Here is a 16,066-nt window from a genome sequence, read left to right as displayed (position 1 = left end):
ACACACACACTGGATCAATTACATGCAACATCGTATACATCTAATTTGGCCAAGTGAGGTGCACCGGGCCCACATAAAGACCGGCTCCATCCTCCTGAATGGATTCATGTGGGCCAAACAAATCTCTTCTCAAAGTGATTTGTTACATGGCTGATGTTTAATGTGCTGCCACAGATTAAAAAGGGAGATTTGGTTATTTTATGACAAATAAGTCGTAGGAGGGCTTGAAAGGCACGGGGAAGCTCTTTCCACTGGACATAGCGCTTATGTTCACGCTACAGTGAGTGTGGGGGGGCTTCGCTCACTTTTTCCTTGTATAGTAATGACTTTGCTTCCCCCAAAGGGAGGAGCTGGTGCTGTGTAGAGGTAGGCTTGGCTCTTGATTCTGCTCACCACATCAACTGTATCAAATGGGATCAATTCAGACCCGGTCGGGCATGGACATTGATAAACCTCAGTCCCCCAAAAGCACTCAATATCCAATTTAAAGGACCAGCGATTGACTAAAATGAATTGCCCTTTCTCTAGACCGCAGTGGCCCACTTGTTCAGAATTAGCTGTCTGGTCCTGTTCATCCCAGAGTTGTTTGTGTCTCAGCTTCATCTCTGTTTTTGTATTGTTGAGTGTTTTGTGGGGGCTTTTTGTCTGTCTTTTTTTTAAACCAGCACAATGATGTGATAAGGCAGATATTCAGGTCAGCTAGGGAGGAGGCCCACAAGCTGTCAGGCTTTATTATGACACTTTTAAAAACCCTTTTCCGTTGATTATGTGTTTTTCCCAGTACTGTCTAGTGTTACAAATAACCATTACATGCAAAGCAAAACTAAACAAAGAGAGCTTTGGTGACAGCAAACATTAAAAGGTGCGATCAGAATGTTTTTGCTCTTAGTTAGCTCTTAAATCCGAACCCTTTCCGTGTATGTGCGATGTTAGTTGTCTTGCTTTTCGTTGATCCAGGGCGAGTGATAAGAAACGCAACCTAGCCCAGCAGAAGGCAGAGGCTCAGAGACGGCTGTACGGACACGGATCCATGAAGAAACTCTCGGCCGCTTCCTCAGACTGGGAGAAACAACGTCACACGCTGGAGCGACGAAGAGAAGAGCTGGTGAGGACGAGCAGAAAGAAAGAGAAAGCAGGAGGGGAACAGAAATCCATTCATTTAAAACTTTTTTTTAAAATTCACAAATACTGGGCTTTATATCCACTCCTTCACACACACTGTCCCACCGCAGGTACAACCACAGTTGTCTAAAGCGCTGGCTGGTATCAAACTGCAGGGCAGCATCTGCGATGCTAAGCACCTGTACAAGGCGGTGCTCCTTAACTGTGGTCGAGGGAGTTGAGAGCGCTACTCATTCATTTCCCCACCTGGACATTCAAAACCGGCCTGGGGATTAGAACAATGACTGCACAGTCTCGAGCGGCGGTCGTAAGTCATGAGATACTTTTAAGCTTTGCAGGCCACACGAAAATGTGCACAAAAAGGTGGTTTGGCTTCAGACAGGCTCACATCAGAGATCTGTGACGTGTCATTACAGACATTTACTTAACACACCGATCAGCTGGCACATCAATATATTTGACATATAAATTATATGTCTCAGCACCCTGCTGTATTATGCACTTGAAACACAAGTCGAAAAGCAGAAACTCAGTTTCAGTTACTTCTTACTTTGTGTCAGAAGACTCAAAAGTTTCTGACACAAGCATACCGTTTAATTATTTTCTCTTTGAAATGAAGTCGGGGGAGCTTTGCTCATGTATATGGGGAAAGTGGCAGCTACTAGTACTTTAACGCCTCCCACCCTCTTTGATTAGCCTTTTGATTAGCCATGGCACTAATCAGTGGGAATGAGGAAAGATGGCGGAAAGGCACCTTTTAGAAAAAGGGCATCGCTTCGTTTTCGAGTGCTGTTATGGCTGAAGTGTGAGACCAGGTTTGGATCTATGAAAGGCACACGCTGCTGAGAGCTAAATGAGATTGCAGTGCTGGTAGGAAAGTGGTCCCCTCCTTTCGTCTTTATGCCAAATTGGCCAACTGAGCTCCACAATTACACCTTTGTAACATACTAATAAAAGAGTAAATGGACTAAATTATGAGTCATTGATGAGTGAGACTCTTTGTACTCTTTTCTTTCTTGCAGGAATTCATTCTGTCTTTGCCTCTAATAGAATATATTGTTTTGTTGGCACTGACTTTCATCTGGAAGAAGTTGTCATTTGTCTCTTTGCTCTTCTCTTATGTTTAGAAAGAGCGGCTGGCGCAGGTTCGCAAGCAGATTTCAAGGGAGGAGCATGAAAAGCAACATCTGGGGAACTACAGGTAGGAAAGAGGCAGACAACTGGGGCGAAGAGCCTCTCCCTCCAGGAACACCACCCACTGTACTTGTGCCAGTGCTCTTACATTTATGGGGGTCATCTCGAGAGTGCCAGGCTCTCAGGAAAACAAATAAAGCTGTTGCAGAAAGAACAACCAAAAGCGAATCTATTGTTTGGAGAGAAGAACTGACTGAACGAATGACGAGAATGAAAGCTGTCCAGTGATGTGTAGGAACAAGGATCAAATTGTTATTCTTCTATGCACAGTGTGCACAACAAAGTTACTTTAGTGTACACCTTTCTTGACAAATGGCAGCCGGCTTTTCCCCACACTTTTATCTCCCCCCGAAATCCAGCAGGGACACTGGAAGACATTAAGCATGTCAATTTTTAATAGTCAGCTCACAGATGGAGCAGATTCACCTTACAGCATGACTCAGCAACACAAAGTTCAGATTTGCTGCTTGTCCCTTATAAATTGTTAATGCTCTTTCCTCCCTCTGTGTCTCTTCCTGCCTTAATCCAACACATACCACCCCCCTCCGCCTCGCTTTTCTCTCCCAGTATGTTCCTCATTCACCCACTTACACACAAAAACAAAGACAAACAGTCACAACTGGCTCACACACACAACACACACCCTTCTTGCTGTCTTCCCAACTCTAAGTGACTTCTTGACTCATCACTTGAGTGAATGGCTGGTGAATTTTGAATGCTGATCCAGGCCTGCATGAAGTGCTGTCACCTCCTTCCTATTTTTCGACAGGCAGTCAGACAGTCAATCAGACAGGCTGGCGTCTGTCTGGAGCACCCTGGTAAAGACCTCTTAGCATTCAAATAGTGTCCCTGCACAACGCTGAAGTCTGATTAACACAGTGCTTCTCATTAGATGAGTTTGGGTAATGAACTGACTTACATTGTGCTATTAGATGAAACTGTATCAGGTACAGACAATGACCGTGATCCGAGGGAAACCCAGCAGGTATTTGCTCTTCAGTTAGGATTCTTTAAAGGGTACAGCTTGTGTTTTATATATACATGTAATATATATATATGTGTGCATAGCACAAAGAGGTATGCTTACAGTTGAGAATGCTCATATTAAAATAAAGAATAGAAATAAAAGGTCAGCATATGTAAATTAATGTGAAAAAGAAAGTTTCGGAGATAAAAGACTTGTAGACCAACTTCCTTTACACAGACAAAACCAAAGTGGTGATAGCTGGCCCGTCCCTCGGCCTAAACTGGGCAATGCAACAGCGATCCCACCAAATCCACAGCAGACAACCCGATTGAAATGCTGAGCAGACCCTCAATCAGCTGAAACAACATCATAAAGAAGAGTGGGCCAAAATTCCTCCACAGTGATGTGAGAGACTGATAAAGTCATACAGAAAACAATTACTTCAACTTATTGCTGCTAAAGTGGTTCTGTGAGCTATTGAATCATGGCGTGCATTTAGGTTTTCACTTGCTTTTTTCACATGGCTCTACAGTAATCCCCGTGAGCAGACCCTCAGACATCAGACTACTCTAAATGCTCGTTTTTAGACAGGTTTTTTTTGCACTGTCGACTTAATGCGAGTGGATAAAGCCCTGTCTGCCTGCTGTTTGTATCTTTTGCGCACTCTGGGATGTGGTTCACACTCCCAGAGTGAACGGGCCCCTTTAAATGTCTGGCGACAGCAAACTTTAAAGACCTGTTGACCAAATCAAATGTTTTTATTCAGTAGAGTTTCAGATGTTAGTTTTTCTTTAACTCCAGTTGAGGACTGAAAGTAAGGCCCAGCAAACGTTTTAGTTAAACAATAGTGAGAGGTCACCCCCACGTAAAACGTCCATTTGCTCAGAGATAGACGCTGCCAAAAAGACTGAGCAGTTAACATCCACTATTAAAGTGCCTCACCTTAAGCTTCTCAGTCGAGTGATTCATGACGCTCTTTAGGATTGAAACGTTCTGGCTCTTTTCATATGTTATGAATCCATTTTCGTTTATGTGACCGTTATAAAAATGTGTCTTGGGAATGAAAAGAACCATTACATGCACCCTAGAAACTGAGAAGTCTCACATATAGTGAATTCAAGGGATGGGATTCAAATGGCAGCTTTATCTCAGGTCTCACAATCAATGTACCTGTTTGCATAATACTGGGTAACGGCTTTGGTCCAATTAAATAGTTCAGCTTTATGTGGCATTACACAGAAATCTGCTACACATACACGTGTATCTGTGAGTAGCTCAAAGCCTATTAATCAATATTTAAAAAGAGCCGGCCTGTCATTGTGCCATGGTAGAACATTTTCCACTGCTGTGTCCTTGCTGTGACTTCATTCATCTCTATAGTTTTCTCTTCTAATCACAGGTCTGTGCTTGTGAGTGTTTTTCTAACCAACTTGAGGGGAGTTTAGCACTTAATATCGTCTGTGCAGACGCCAGGCTACATTCATGCTTTTGCAATAACTAAGGCCAGTTCTTATCTTGATTAAAACAATAACCTTGTTTTGACTTAATGGCTAAAGCGATGGCATTGGGAGTTTGCAGATGTATTATGAGGGTAACCAGGCATTGTTCTAATCCCCTCAGGCCTTGGATAAACACCGAGCACTGTTATTTTAGTCTTAAGGGCACAAATGTGAATGTGTGAATGGGCGCATTAGCAAAGACTGCAAACACAGTGAAGCTCGTGCACACGTCGGTGTACAGCGTGTAGAAAGCTGTTGTATTAATGCACCGAGTGAAAAGATTGACTGATGTTCATGCAGTTTCTTCACTTAAGGTCTCATTAATATTCTTCTGTCTGTATTTGCTCTTTGCTGCCTCCTTCCTCCTCCTTCACTCTCACCTTTTGTTTGTCTTTCTCTGCACTTGCTGCACCTTGACCTTTCTGTCTCTCCCACCAATTATTGTGCCTCATCTTTATCTTTCTTTCTATCCCTGTTCTTTTTTTATTTTCTTTGTCTCTCTAAATCTCTTTACCCCTTTTCCACTTTTTTTTTTACCCCCACTGACTTCCTGAATATTTCACGGCTTCTCTTTCCACCCCATATCCCTCTTTTCCTTAACCTGAACCACCCTTTTTCTCATTCTTCCACTCCGTCTCTCTCACCTTCTACTTTTATGACCCCATTTGTGACCCATCATTTCCCTTCATTTTCCCCTTTCCTTTGTCCATTGTTCCTCACCTCGTCTTCACTCTCTTCTCCTTTCTCCCTCCTTCTCTGCGGTCCACAGACGTATTTACCCCCCAGACGACAAGCTGCTGTTGGAAAAGTATGAAAGCCTGCTCTCGGCCGCCTTTCAGACCTTCCTCGCCGGGCGAGCTGCCTCACTTCAAAAGGAAATGAATAATCCTCTGAAACGAATGAAGGCACGTACGTCAGTGGCAGACTGTCACGGACTCACACACACACACAAGCAAAGAAAACTGCAGAAACCCACACCCAAACATATTCAGACACTTGTGGACAAGCAAACGTAAAAGAAAAGAAGCACACACACATTTCTATTAAGATTCTGCCCATAGAGACAAAAAGGATGCACAAATAGCGCGAAAGTGTGCCGCAGCCCTTGGTATTTGTTAGAACACCTGAAAATACGTCCTTCTTCTCCTCTCTACCTTTCCACTGTCATTCAGCCTTTTCACAAATATTCATTATGTTGTGCACATGAGCTTTTAAAAGCAAACAACAATGTCACTTTTATTACTTTATTTACTTCCTCTTTCTTCTTCTGTGTTTTCCTACATTTCTTCCTTTCTGCAAAGGTTAACCAAGTTGCTGGCCACACATTTCAATGCATTTTTATGCAGTTTGATTACATATTTATCGCACTTACACACATATATGTGTAGGTATATACACTCAGAAGCTTGTGCCGTCATGCACTTATGAAATTGTAAAAGTCATTGCATGCTTATGAATACCAGCACTCTGCAGTATCAGGAGGAATGCATCTTCAGTTAAGCTTTGAAGGTAAAGGTATGAAGAGAGGACAACAGCTGATCTACATCAGAAAGATGAGAATGGGAGATGAAGGAACGATGAGCGGAGGATAATATAGTCATAAAGTAAAAAAGATGGTGAGACACTGATAGAGAGTTGTTTTGTTACTATTGTTTTGACTTGACTAGAGTACAAAAAAATGGAGAGAAAGGGGCAATTTTTGGTTTTCATGTCTGGTTATGTATTCAAGAGGAACAAATCAATGGAATGAAAAGACACAGGGGAGGGAACCGTGGGATATTTAAAAACACGGAGCGAAGAAGCAATGATGAGGAGGAATGATGCAGATAGAACAAAAAAGCCTTAACTGCGTTTGGCAACTGAATAGCAGAAGTGAATACTGTGCAGAATGTGGATATTTTTGACAGTAGTATTGACATTACAAGTACATATCAAAGTACTGTCATATGGAGCCATCGGAGCTTTTGTGGAAACTGCCTCAGCAGTTTGCACCCTGTCGCAGTGGTTTTTTTTTTTTTCAAAAACTTATTGTGTGTCCTTTAAAGAATGGAAATCTCTGCAGAGCATTTTTAGAGATGTCAATCAAAGACTGGTCAGAGCCGAAACAAAATATAAAGGCAGCGAGTGTTGCTTTTGTGTTTCCTATCTAATAACACGATCATGAGTGACAACTCGACTGTCCTTATTCAGAGACAGAGTGTGAGATACTAATCTGAACCATTTATGGGGAAAAAGATGTTCCTGAACTGCAGTATGATATTCATCAGAGCACAAAAAACACATCTTATGCAAACGTTTTCTTGCCTTATGTTTAAACATTTCCTCTAGTTTTGAGAGAGTCTGCGGGTGTTTTCAGGTACCTTTCTAAAAGCAGTGGGGGAGGCGGCTCGTGGAGCCAAGCTCTATGTTTAGTCACTACTCTGCCACTTTAATAGGTACGTCGCACTAGTAGAGAAGAATTAACACAGAATGGAGAGAATGAAAGTTACCCACAGACGGTCTGAAATGTTATTCTTCTATGCACAGTGTCAACTTTGGACCTATTCAGAAAACTGCATTAGCATGTACACATTTCTTGACAATTGCCAACTGGCTTTCCCCACACTTTCATTATTCCCCCACAGAAAACATAAAGCACGCCAATTTTCAATAGTCAGCTCACAGATGGAGCAGACTCACTGTAAGGCGTGACTCGGCAACACGAAGTTTGCTGCTTGTCCCTTATAAATTGTTACACACTAACCAGCCACTTTAATAGGTACACCTTGTTAGCACCAGGTTGGACCCCTTTGGCCTTCAGAACTGCTTTAGTTCATCAAGGTGCTAAAAAAATCCCCAAAGGTTTTGGTCTACCTTGACATGGTTGCGTCACAGTTTTTTTTCTCATCAGCATCCGTGATTTACGTCGTATGTTTCACCAAATCCCAAAGGTGCTCTGTTGGACTGGGATCTGGTAATCGTGCAGGACATTTGGATACAGTGAACTCAGTGAAACCAGAATAAGATGTTTTAGAGTTTTGTGCCACAGCACGTTATCCTGTTGGCCATCAGACGATGGATCCACTGTGGTCATGAAGAGATGGACGTGGTCAGAAACAATGGCTAGAGTGTTTAAACAACACTGTGCTACAGAAATCGTCAAGCATCAGAACGTTTATTATTTGTACAATTTTCTTCGATGATGTTTGTGATCCCGTGCTGTTCTTAGCTGACAGGATGGCACCCGGTGCGGTCTTCTGCTGCTGTAGCCCACCTGCTTCAGGTTTTGATGTGATGTGATGTTCAGAGATGCTCTTTTGCATTTCTGAACTTGGTTGTAACCCGTAGTTATCTGAGTTACTGTTGCCTTCCTATCAGATCGAAGCAAACCAGCCATTCTCCTCTGACTTTGCCTTTTTCTGCTTAAATGCACTTAATTGCTGGATATTAACCTTATCAAGCATTTTTACAGGTGTGCTTAACAAAGTAGATGGTGGGTGTATATTTCATAGTTATTGGTCGTATCATTACGATTCAAATGCTAAATTAGTGAGCTTTCTTTTTAGCTCCGTGTGCATGCGTCTGCTGTCGTGCATGGCTCTACTAGTTTCCCTCCCTTCCATTTCTGTTCTTTGTTTTATTGTGTGCCCTTTGCAAAACACACCTAGCAGAGCAGCTGAGAGACAAGTGAAAGGAAGATAATGTCATTCGAAGAGATGACAACTTGTTATGTTACTGTAAACAAAAGCTTCCCAACAAGTGTTAAACCAAGCATAACAAAATGAGAAAGAGAGACTGAGAGAAGCCAGAGCTGTTCTGTCATTGTCAGCGGCTGAGACTGTTTGACAGTCTAAATTAAATCAAACAGAATTTAAAGAGAACCAAATAGAAAGTGTGTAAAAATGAAAATACCTCCAGACTGGTTTAAGTTAGATTAGCATTAAAAACTTAATTTATCAGGGAGTTTCATTACTCGTGATGTTGCTTTTTTTCTTTGAGACATCATTCCTTAGCTCTGCTTAGATGGGCACACCATGCAGCCAATCAAATGCAAAGGCAGATTGGGATCATACGGGATAATCATGTGAAAGAAGGAAGGGGGCGTTTCCAAGACAGGAAGTGTTGTGGTACAAAGAGACGGGAGCCGGTCGGGAAAAATGGAAGAAACACGTGAAGATGTAAAATGAGCAGCGTCTGGCTGCATTTCAGTGACTCTGGGTTTCTGATTGTTTAAATGAATCTGAATGTGCGTTTAAAGCCATTTATGATTCTTAACTTGTTGAATCTGCCGCTCACCACAACAAGCACAAGCACAAATTTTGCACTTTTAACTGCTTTTTCACAAGTTTCACAGCTTTTCCTACTGATAAAAACCTCCCATATGGCCATTTATACAACACAAAGTAATTAAGCAATAAACAATTAACTTGTTGAACCCCAATGCCCCCAGTACTGGAGGCGAGAGGGAGAACATCTGGAATTACCGCCAGATCTGTTATTTAAATATAGAAGCGTGTGGTTTTCACAGAAACGTCAGAATCTCATCCAAAAGCCCACAAAACCATTTCAACAACCACCAAAAAGCTAAAACAGCAAAAAGAGCATGTAAATACCATCCATCCATCTTCTTCTGCTTATCCGGGGCCGGGTTGGGGGGGCAGCAGCCTAAGCAAAGAGGCCCAGACCTCCCTCTCCCCAGCCACCTTCTCCAGCTTGTCCGGGGGAACACCAAGGCGTTCCCAGGCCAGCCGAGAGATATAATCTCTCCAGCGTGTCCTGGGTCTGCCCCGGGGCCTCCTCCCGGTGGGACGTGCCTGGAGCACCTCGCCCAGGAGGCGCCCAGGAGGCATCCTTGTCAGATGCCCGAACCACCTCAGCTGGCTCCTTTCGATGTGGAGGAGCAGCTGCTCTACTCTGAGCCCCTCCCGGATGGCTGAACCTCTCACCCTATCTCTAAGGGAGAGGCCAGCCACCCTTCGGAGGAAGCTCATTTCTGCCGCTTGCATCCGTGATCTTGTTCTTTCGGTCACTACCCACAGCTCGTGACTGTAGGTGAGGGTAGGGACGTAGATCGACCGGTAAATTGAGACTCGGCTCTCTCTTCAACTCGACGGACCAGTACAGCGTCTGCATCACTGCAGCTGCAGCACCAATCTGTCTGTCTCCCGCTTCCTTCTGCCGTCACTTGTGAACAAGACCCCGAGATACTTAAACTCCTCCACTTGGGGCAGGAACTTGTCCCTGACCTGGAAAAACACAAAACGCAGATCCGTCTGTTCACCTGACAGCATGAACACAGACATGCCGCCAGATGCTGAAAGCGTCATCTCACAGATTCTGAAACTGCAGGTTTTTGTCACTTTCTGACCAAAATTCACTGAACCAGCAGCTAAATAGCCCAAAACTACGCTTCGCACATCGTCATGGATTCCCTCTTGCTTTGGCTGCACTTCCTGCACAGCTCGATCTCTGTGCGTTTCTGAGATCCTAATTTCTGCTGTTCAGTACAGAAGAAACTTTAACTTTTACAAATTAGGGCAAATTGCAATACGCTTAGCTATGCCTTTAATAAAACCTTTGCAACTTTGTGAAAAACAGAAAAGTTTCAGGTTTTTTTTGAAAAAGATTGTTTTTCCGTTTCTGCTGTAGAAGTTTCTACAGTTAAAACTAAAACCCTGGACAGTCTGGGCATTGAGCTACCAGAACCTATTCTGTCATTTTAGTCCAAAGAGTCGAGCTGAGAGATTTCTTTCTTTGTCACAGCAGCTTTTTCTTTATCATGTAGAAAAACATTAAACATGTAACTTGTAACTGACAGAAAGTCAGAGTTTCACTGGCCTCGCCCACTTAGGGTCAAAGTGGGCTGTATGTGGCCCGCGATGTAAACTGAGCTTGACACACCTGCTCTACTTGTTTTCATAGCTGACAGTACACATTTCTGTGCCTTTTTTAACCATATTCACTCTTAGTGTATCTATGAGTTAAGCACCTCTGGCCCAGATTAACCACGCTAAAACTTCTTTAACTGAAAGTTTACAATTTTGAGTACAGAGCCATGTCCATAATTGTTTGGACAAAGGCACAATTTTTGTATTTTTGCCTCCACAGCGTGGCGTACACCACCAAGAGTGGAATTTAAATCAAGCAATCAACATTTCATTGAAGTGAAGACTTTTAGCTTTAATTCAGCAGATTTTACAAACGTCCATTAATCTACAATTATTACAGACATTTTTATATGCAATACTGTAGTCTCAAAGACTCAAATTTAATTGGAAAATGGACTGACAATCAGGTTCATATCCAGGTAAGGCCTGCTCCCTGACGCGTTCTTAAATGCAATGAATGCATTGATCAGCTCAGCAACACCCACAGATCACAGAGAACAGCTAAAGTGCATGATGACAGAATTATTTCAATGATTAGGAAAAAAACAACATATAACAAAGTCAAGAATGTTCTTAAGGACCTACACGTTTCACTGCCAGAGTCTATGACCAAGAGACGCATTCATCAGTGACAACAGAGGTTTATAAGTGCAAACCACTAGTTACACACAAGAAAAGAGGCTGTACACGGCCTGTGAGATAAAACCAACATGAGCCAGAATGATGACTGCAGAGGATTAGCATTAGTACAAGTATTAAAAACAATCCTTGTAATTAATTTCTGTCAGTTTTGCCAGTAAATTTAGTTAATAACGAGACTGTGTATTAACATGTGTGTCAAACTCACTGAAATGAATCCAGAAAGCCTGCACTCCAGTGACACGATGATTATTTGATTTAAAATCCACTGTGATGATGTAGAGTGGTAAAACCACAAAAAGATTGTGTCGTTGGCCAACAAATTATAGACCAAATTTAAGTCTAATTTAAATCTACTCATCTTAAGCTTTACTTGAAACAAAACCATTATTATTGGTAACATAAATAATATCTCGTGTTTTGCATGTTTATGAATTCATCATCTGGCAAGCACTGCCTGCTACCTCAGGCATTTTTTTTATTTAAAATAAGCCAGAGGTTATTTGCCAGCATGCCATTTATCATGTTTGACAGACGCTGTACCTGCAAGACTCACGTTTGCTGCCTTTGAGGGCTTCTTGGGGCCACGAATTGAAAAATGTCATGGATTGTCACACGATCAAAGGAAAGTAAAACCTGCATTGTAAACATGCTGATTGACTGTAGAGCACCCTCCTGACTTGGACCACTGTGCTACAGACAGCCCAGCCACAGGTTGCACTGGTTTCCACTGGGTTCGGCTCACCTTTATTCCTTTTCTGATTACAGTTAGGTGGAACAGGTATGAGTCGGGCTGTTAGTCCTCTCGTCTAGCTTAGCTACCAGTGTTTCCCTGTGCGCTCAGGTGACGTCTTCCTAATCCTGCAACTGTTTCACTTGGATACTGACTGGAAAAAAAGGATGTAAAGCAGATGCACGCTCAGTTTGCCTGAGGAGCTCTGCCAATGAAACAGAACAGCACAAGTATACAAACTGCACAAGATGTCTCCAAGCACTTCAGAGCAATTGCAGAGCCCATGAAAGCGGTAAGGGGTGCAAATATATGAAATGAATACAAGAATGGTAAGAACATGTAAGTCTCGCTGTATCTAATATTTAAAAGCAAATTGCAGTGTTAAAAAGGGGAAAAAGGTTAGTCCTAAAGACCTCTGCGTTACACAATTTGTTGTCCAGTGACATAAAAAGTACTGTGTTTGTAAAATACAGTTTATTATCCTACATGGATCCGACACGGACAGAGACCATTGGTAGTGCAGTACTATAACATGCAGCTTACGTAACATGCACACAGGCACACGGCTGAAAATGTTTATTTTGGGAGTAAAGTAGGAACAAAAAGCTGAGTAGTGACAGTGTAGCAGGTCGCAGCCTAAATTTCACAGTTTTATAAACTCTTAACAAAAGTACTTAAGAAAAGCTAAATAGCTCTCAGCTTCTCTTAAATTCTGTATATGCGTCAGATTTGGTTTTCCCACGTACTGTAAAGCATTTGAAAGCATCCATGTAATCTGCTTTGGTGAAATTTAACAAGGTAATGGTCCTTCAGTGATTTTAAAACTACTGTGGGTGGGGAAGCGCTCACCTCGTGAAAGGAGGCGAGCATTGAGTTGGCATGCTCTTTACTGCATAGAAATGGCTGCAAGTTGTAAATGAATTTATCAGAGCAATGCAAAGTAAAGCCACAATATAAACAGTGTTTCAACATTCACTGCAATAGACGTCCCGCAACACTGAATGTTGTTATCATGAAAAACTTAAATACAGCTTAAAATGATGGAGTTGACTGTGTTCATACAGCATATTCATCTCAGTCTGTCTTTTTTCAGTCACTCTAATGATGAAAGAGCAAATGCAGCAGGCTGGGGAGAAAGCGTCATTTTCAGAGCACTCTGACGTTTTTTGCAGACGCTTCGGGACCTTTTCAGAACTTTTCAGAAAGGCACTGGCGTTCTCACTTCTGCTGCCTTTCAGGAAGCGTGTCATACAGTACTAGTCACCCCGATAACCAAGACAACGAAGGAGAAGTTTGTCCCTGCTGTGTCCATTTTATGCTTCAATAATAAAACGCAAAGGAGTGATGCTTTTCTGTCACATGACAATGCATGGAGCGGCGATATATTGTCAGGATATTGTTGTCATGGAAACAAAACCCACACACAGTGACGGGGTGCTTTGTTTGATGGAGCTCCTCAGCGTCCTGCCTGTTTTCTGCCAGAGAAAATATATGGACACAAGCCCTAAATAACTCAGCAGTTACCTGTTAGCTCTCCTTTTTCTTTTACTGGGCTTCTTAAATTACGAGGCTTTGATGAAGAATTGTAAATCTGCACGTGGCTCTGTCTCAGCTGTCTGAGCAGCTTCTATAACTGCACAGTGACAATTCGCCAAAACAACCGAACCGAAAAGCCGCATGGCAATCAGAAAAAAGCGAAAACTTACAAACTGTATGAACCCAGTGATGCATACCTTTACCATAAAGTCCAAAGTCTTCCAGACAGTGAAGTATGCCACTGTAAATGTTCACACACTCACCAACACTGTGAGCCAGGGGCACACTGACCTTTTCGCAAACCCCGAAAGCAGCTTGATGGCTTATCTGAGAGAAAACAATCACTTTTCATCTGCATTTGAGCAGCAAGTGGGAGCTTGTTATGTCGCAGCCATGAAGCAACATTAATCACCTTTGCCTGCATTTCAGCAATAGCCAAATGGCCAAGGCTTCAGTGTACTGGCGACCGCCATGACGCTGCCTTCACGAGCGCTGCCAGCGAGCAGTGCGTGCTCAGCCGGGGCCTCGCTTCTAACCCTCGCTCCCAGATAAGGCTCGCATGGCTCTGAAGTTAAACTTTTTCATCTCTTCTTCTTTTTTGATGATTTAAGTTTGCTTAAAAACACTTTTGACTTCAAAGCAATAAAGTGTGAAATATCAAAGCATTCCTATTAAACTTTATCAGTGCCTCCTCGAGGTTTTAACTACCCCGTTAAGCTCTGTTTACCGAAATCAGCACCTTTGCCATATTCTCATCTCGTGTTTTCTTTGTGTAGGAAGAGGACATCCTGGATCTGCTGGAACAGTGCGAGTTGGACGACGAGAAGCTGATGGGCAAATCCTCCAGGCAAAGAGGCCCTAAGGTGGGTGAGAGAGAGAAGACACATAAGCTAGGAGAGAATAGGGAGAATAGGGGCCACATGCATCAGAGGCCCTTAAAAAAATGTGCAAAGAAGAGTGACAGAGGCAGAAAGAGGGAGGGAAGAGGGTGGCAGGTAGTCAAATGCCTAGAGCTAACGCCCACGGAAAGCACATAGGACGTGATTCAGAAAAATAAAGAGGAGGGGGTCTTGGGTTAGGAAGAAAAGAAAAGAATCAGATAGAGGCCCAAAGAAAAGACCCAACTCCCTTAGGGGAGAGCTGTCAGGCTGTCTCTCTCACTCTCTCCCTGCTATCTTTCTTTCTGTCTATCTCCCCCTTTTTCCTCTTTCTCTGTCACATGCACCTATACGCCCCCTCGATTTCCCACGACAGCACATTACTCCCTCCATCACCTTGCTTCACTCTCCTCCCTTCACCTCTCCATCCCTTTCTCTTCCTGCACATCTACATCCATCCCTCATTCGAGAGCTAAATTGGCTGGAACACTTAGAGCGTGTTAGGGACTCGACAGGGCAGTTCAGCGCCACATTAGAGAGGCCTTAGCTGGAATGAGGACTTGTTCAGACACAATCGCTGTTGTCCAAATTAATTTGGGCCCCGTCAATTTCGATGTTAGCGAGCGCGTGGAGAGAGACATCGAGAGGAAGGGAAAGAAAACGCTGTGACGGATAGATTCGCTCCTTGGGGTGTAGCGCTCTCGAGCCATCTGGTGAAACTGAACCGACGAGTGTGCGAAAGCCAGAAAAGAGGAGCGAGGCAGAGGGATTAGGAACAGGATTTCTGAGGGAAGGAAACAAAGCTAGGTTTGTTATTGCTGGGGAAAAATGTTCAGGCGGAGAGAGAACAAAAGGTGGAGAAGAAGAGAAGCGGGAAGGCACAAAGAAAGCGAGCAAGTGTCCTCGGGTTTTCGTCCCCTTTTTCCTCTTATTGACTTTCTTTGCTCTTTCTTACTCCCAACTCTGCTAATTTTGACATATAGCTCATCACAGTTGGCTCTTATCGTGTCACCATCTCTCCTCAGCTCATCACTTGATTTTACCCAGTCACTCCCACGTCTCTCTTTACACATTTTCTCTCTCATCTCATCCTTTCAGGGCTCTCCCTTTGTCTTTACCCTCCACTGTTTATTCACCGTCTGTCCTCGCATCCTTTTCTCTCTGTCCTCTTGTAAGAGCCCCTTTCTCTCCATGTTCATTTCCGTTTCTCTCCATCTATTCAGTGCCTCCTCTCTGTATCTGCCATACTCAGATTCACCTTGTCCTCCTCTTTATTTCTCAGCCCATCAATCTGATGTTCCCATCTTCCCTTTTATTCTCCTCTCATGTATTTAATCTCTCTCTGTCTCTATCCTCCATCACTCACCCACACAACTACCCAGCAGTGGCTGTGTAAGCCCTGATCACTTCCTGCCCATTAATTTGGGTGGGCTGACAGCATTGCCCGAGCTGACTGTTGAATAACAGATGTGTAAATGCTTTATTAATGCTTTCAGCGTGTCCTTTTCCACACACTAAATTTAATAAACTCAAAAAGTAAAACAAACCAAAGCAACAAAAGAAAGCTTGCGTCTGTGAAGCATCACAGCTGAACGTTTAGGTGAAAATACTTACAGAAGCAGATATTACAG

General features: G+C 43.1%; 1 protein-coding gene across 3 annotated transcripts in view; it reads left to right on the top strand.

The window, feature by feature from the left end:
• Nucleotides 1-16,066, top strand: part of ttll7 (tubulin tyrosine ligase-like family, member 7) — an 82,202-nt gene that overhangs the window by 42,101 nt on the left and 24,035 nt on the right. For all 3 annotated transcript variants that reach the window (XM_085246348.1, XM_085246349.1, XM_085246347.1), the window contains exons 11-14: nt 958-1,105; nt 2,250-2,323; nt 5,552-5,687; nt 14,334-14,420. In XM_085246348.1, coding sequence (XP_085102474.1) covers nt 958-1,105; nt 2,250-2,323; nt 5,552-5,687; nt 14,334-14,420 — 445 coding nt within the window. The remainder of the gene's footprint in view (nt 1-957; nt 1,106-2,249; nt 2,324-5,551; nt 5,688-14,333; nt 14,421-16,066) is intronic.

This window comes from Mchenga conophoros, linkage group LG15, assembly GCF_057382185.1.
Source record: "Mchenga conophoros isolate Kocher_MC1m ecotype Shallow Benthic linkage group LG15, M_conophoros_male_GT1.1, whole genome shotgun sequence".
In the NCBI taxonomy this organism is placed as follows: Eukaryota; Metazoa; Chordata; class Actinopteri; order Cichliformes; family Cichlidae; genus Mchenga; species Mchenga conophoros.
Note: the sequence above shows the minus strand (reverse complement) of the source record. Positions and strands in the feature narration are given on the sequence as shown.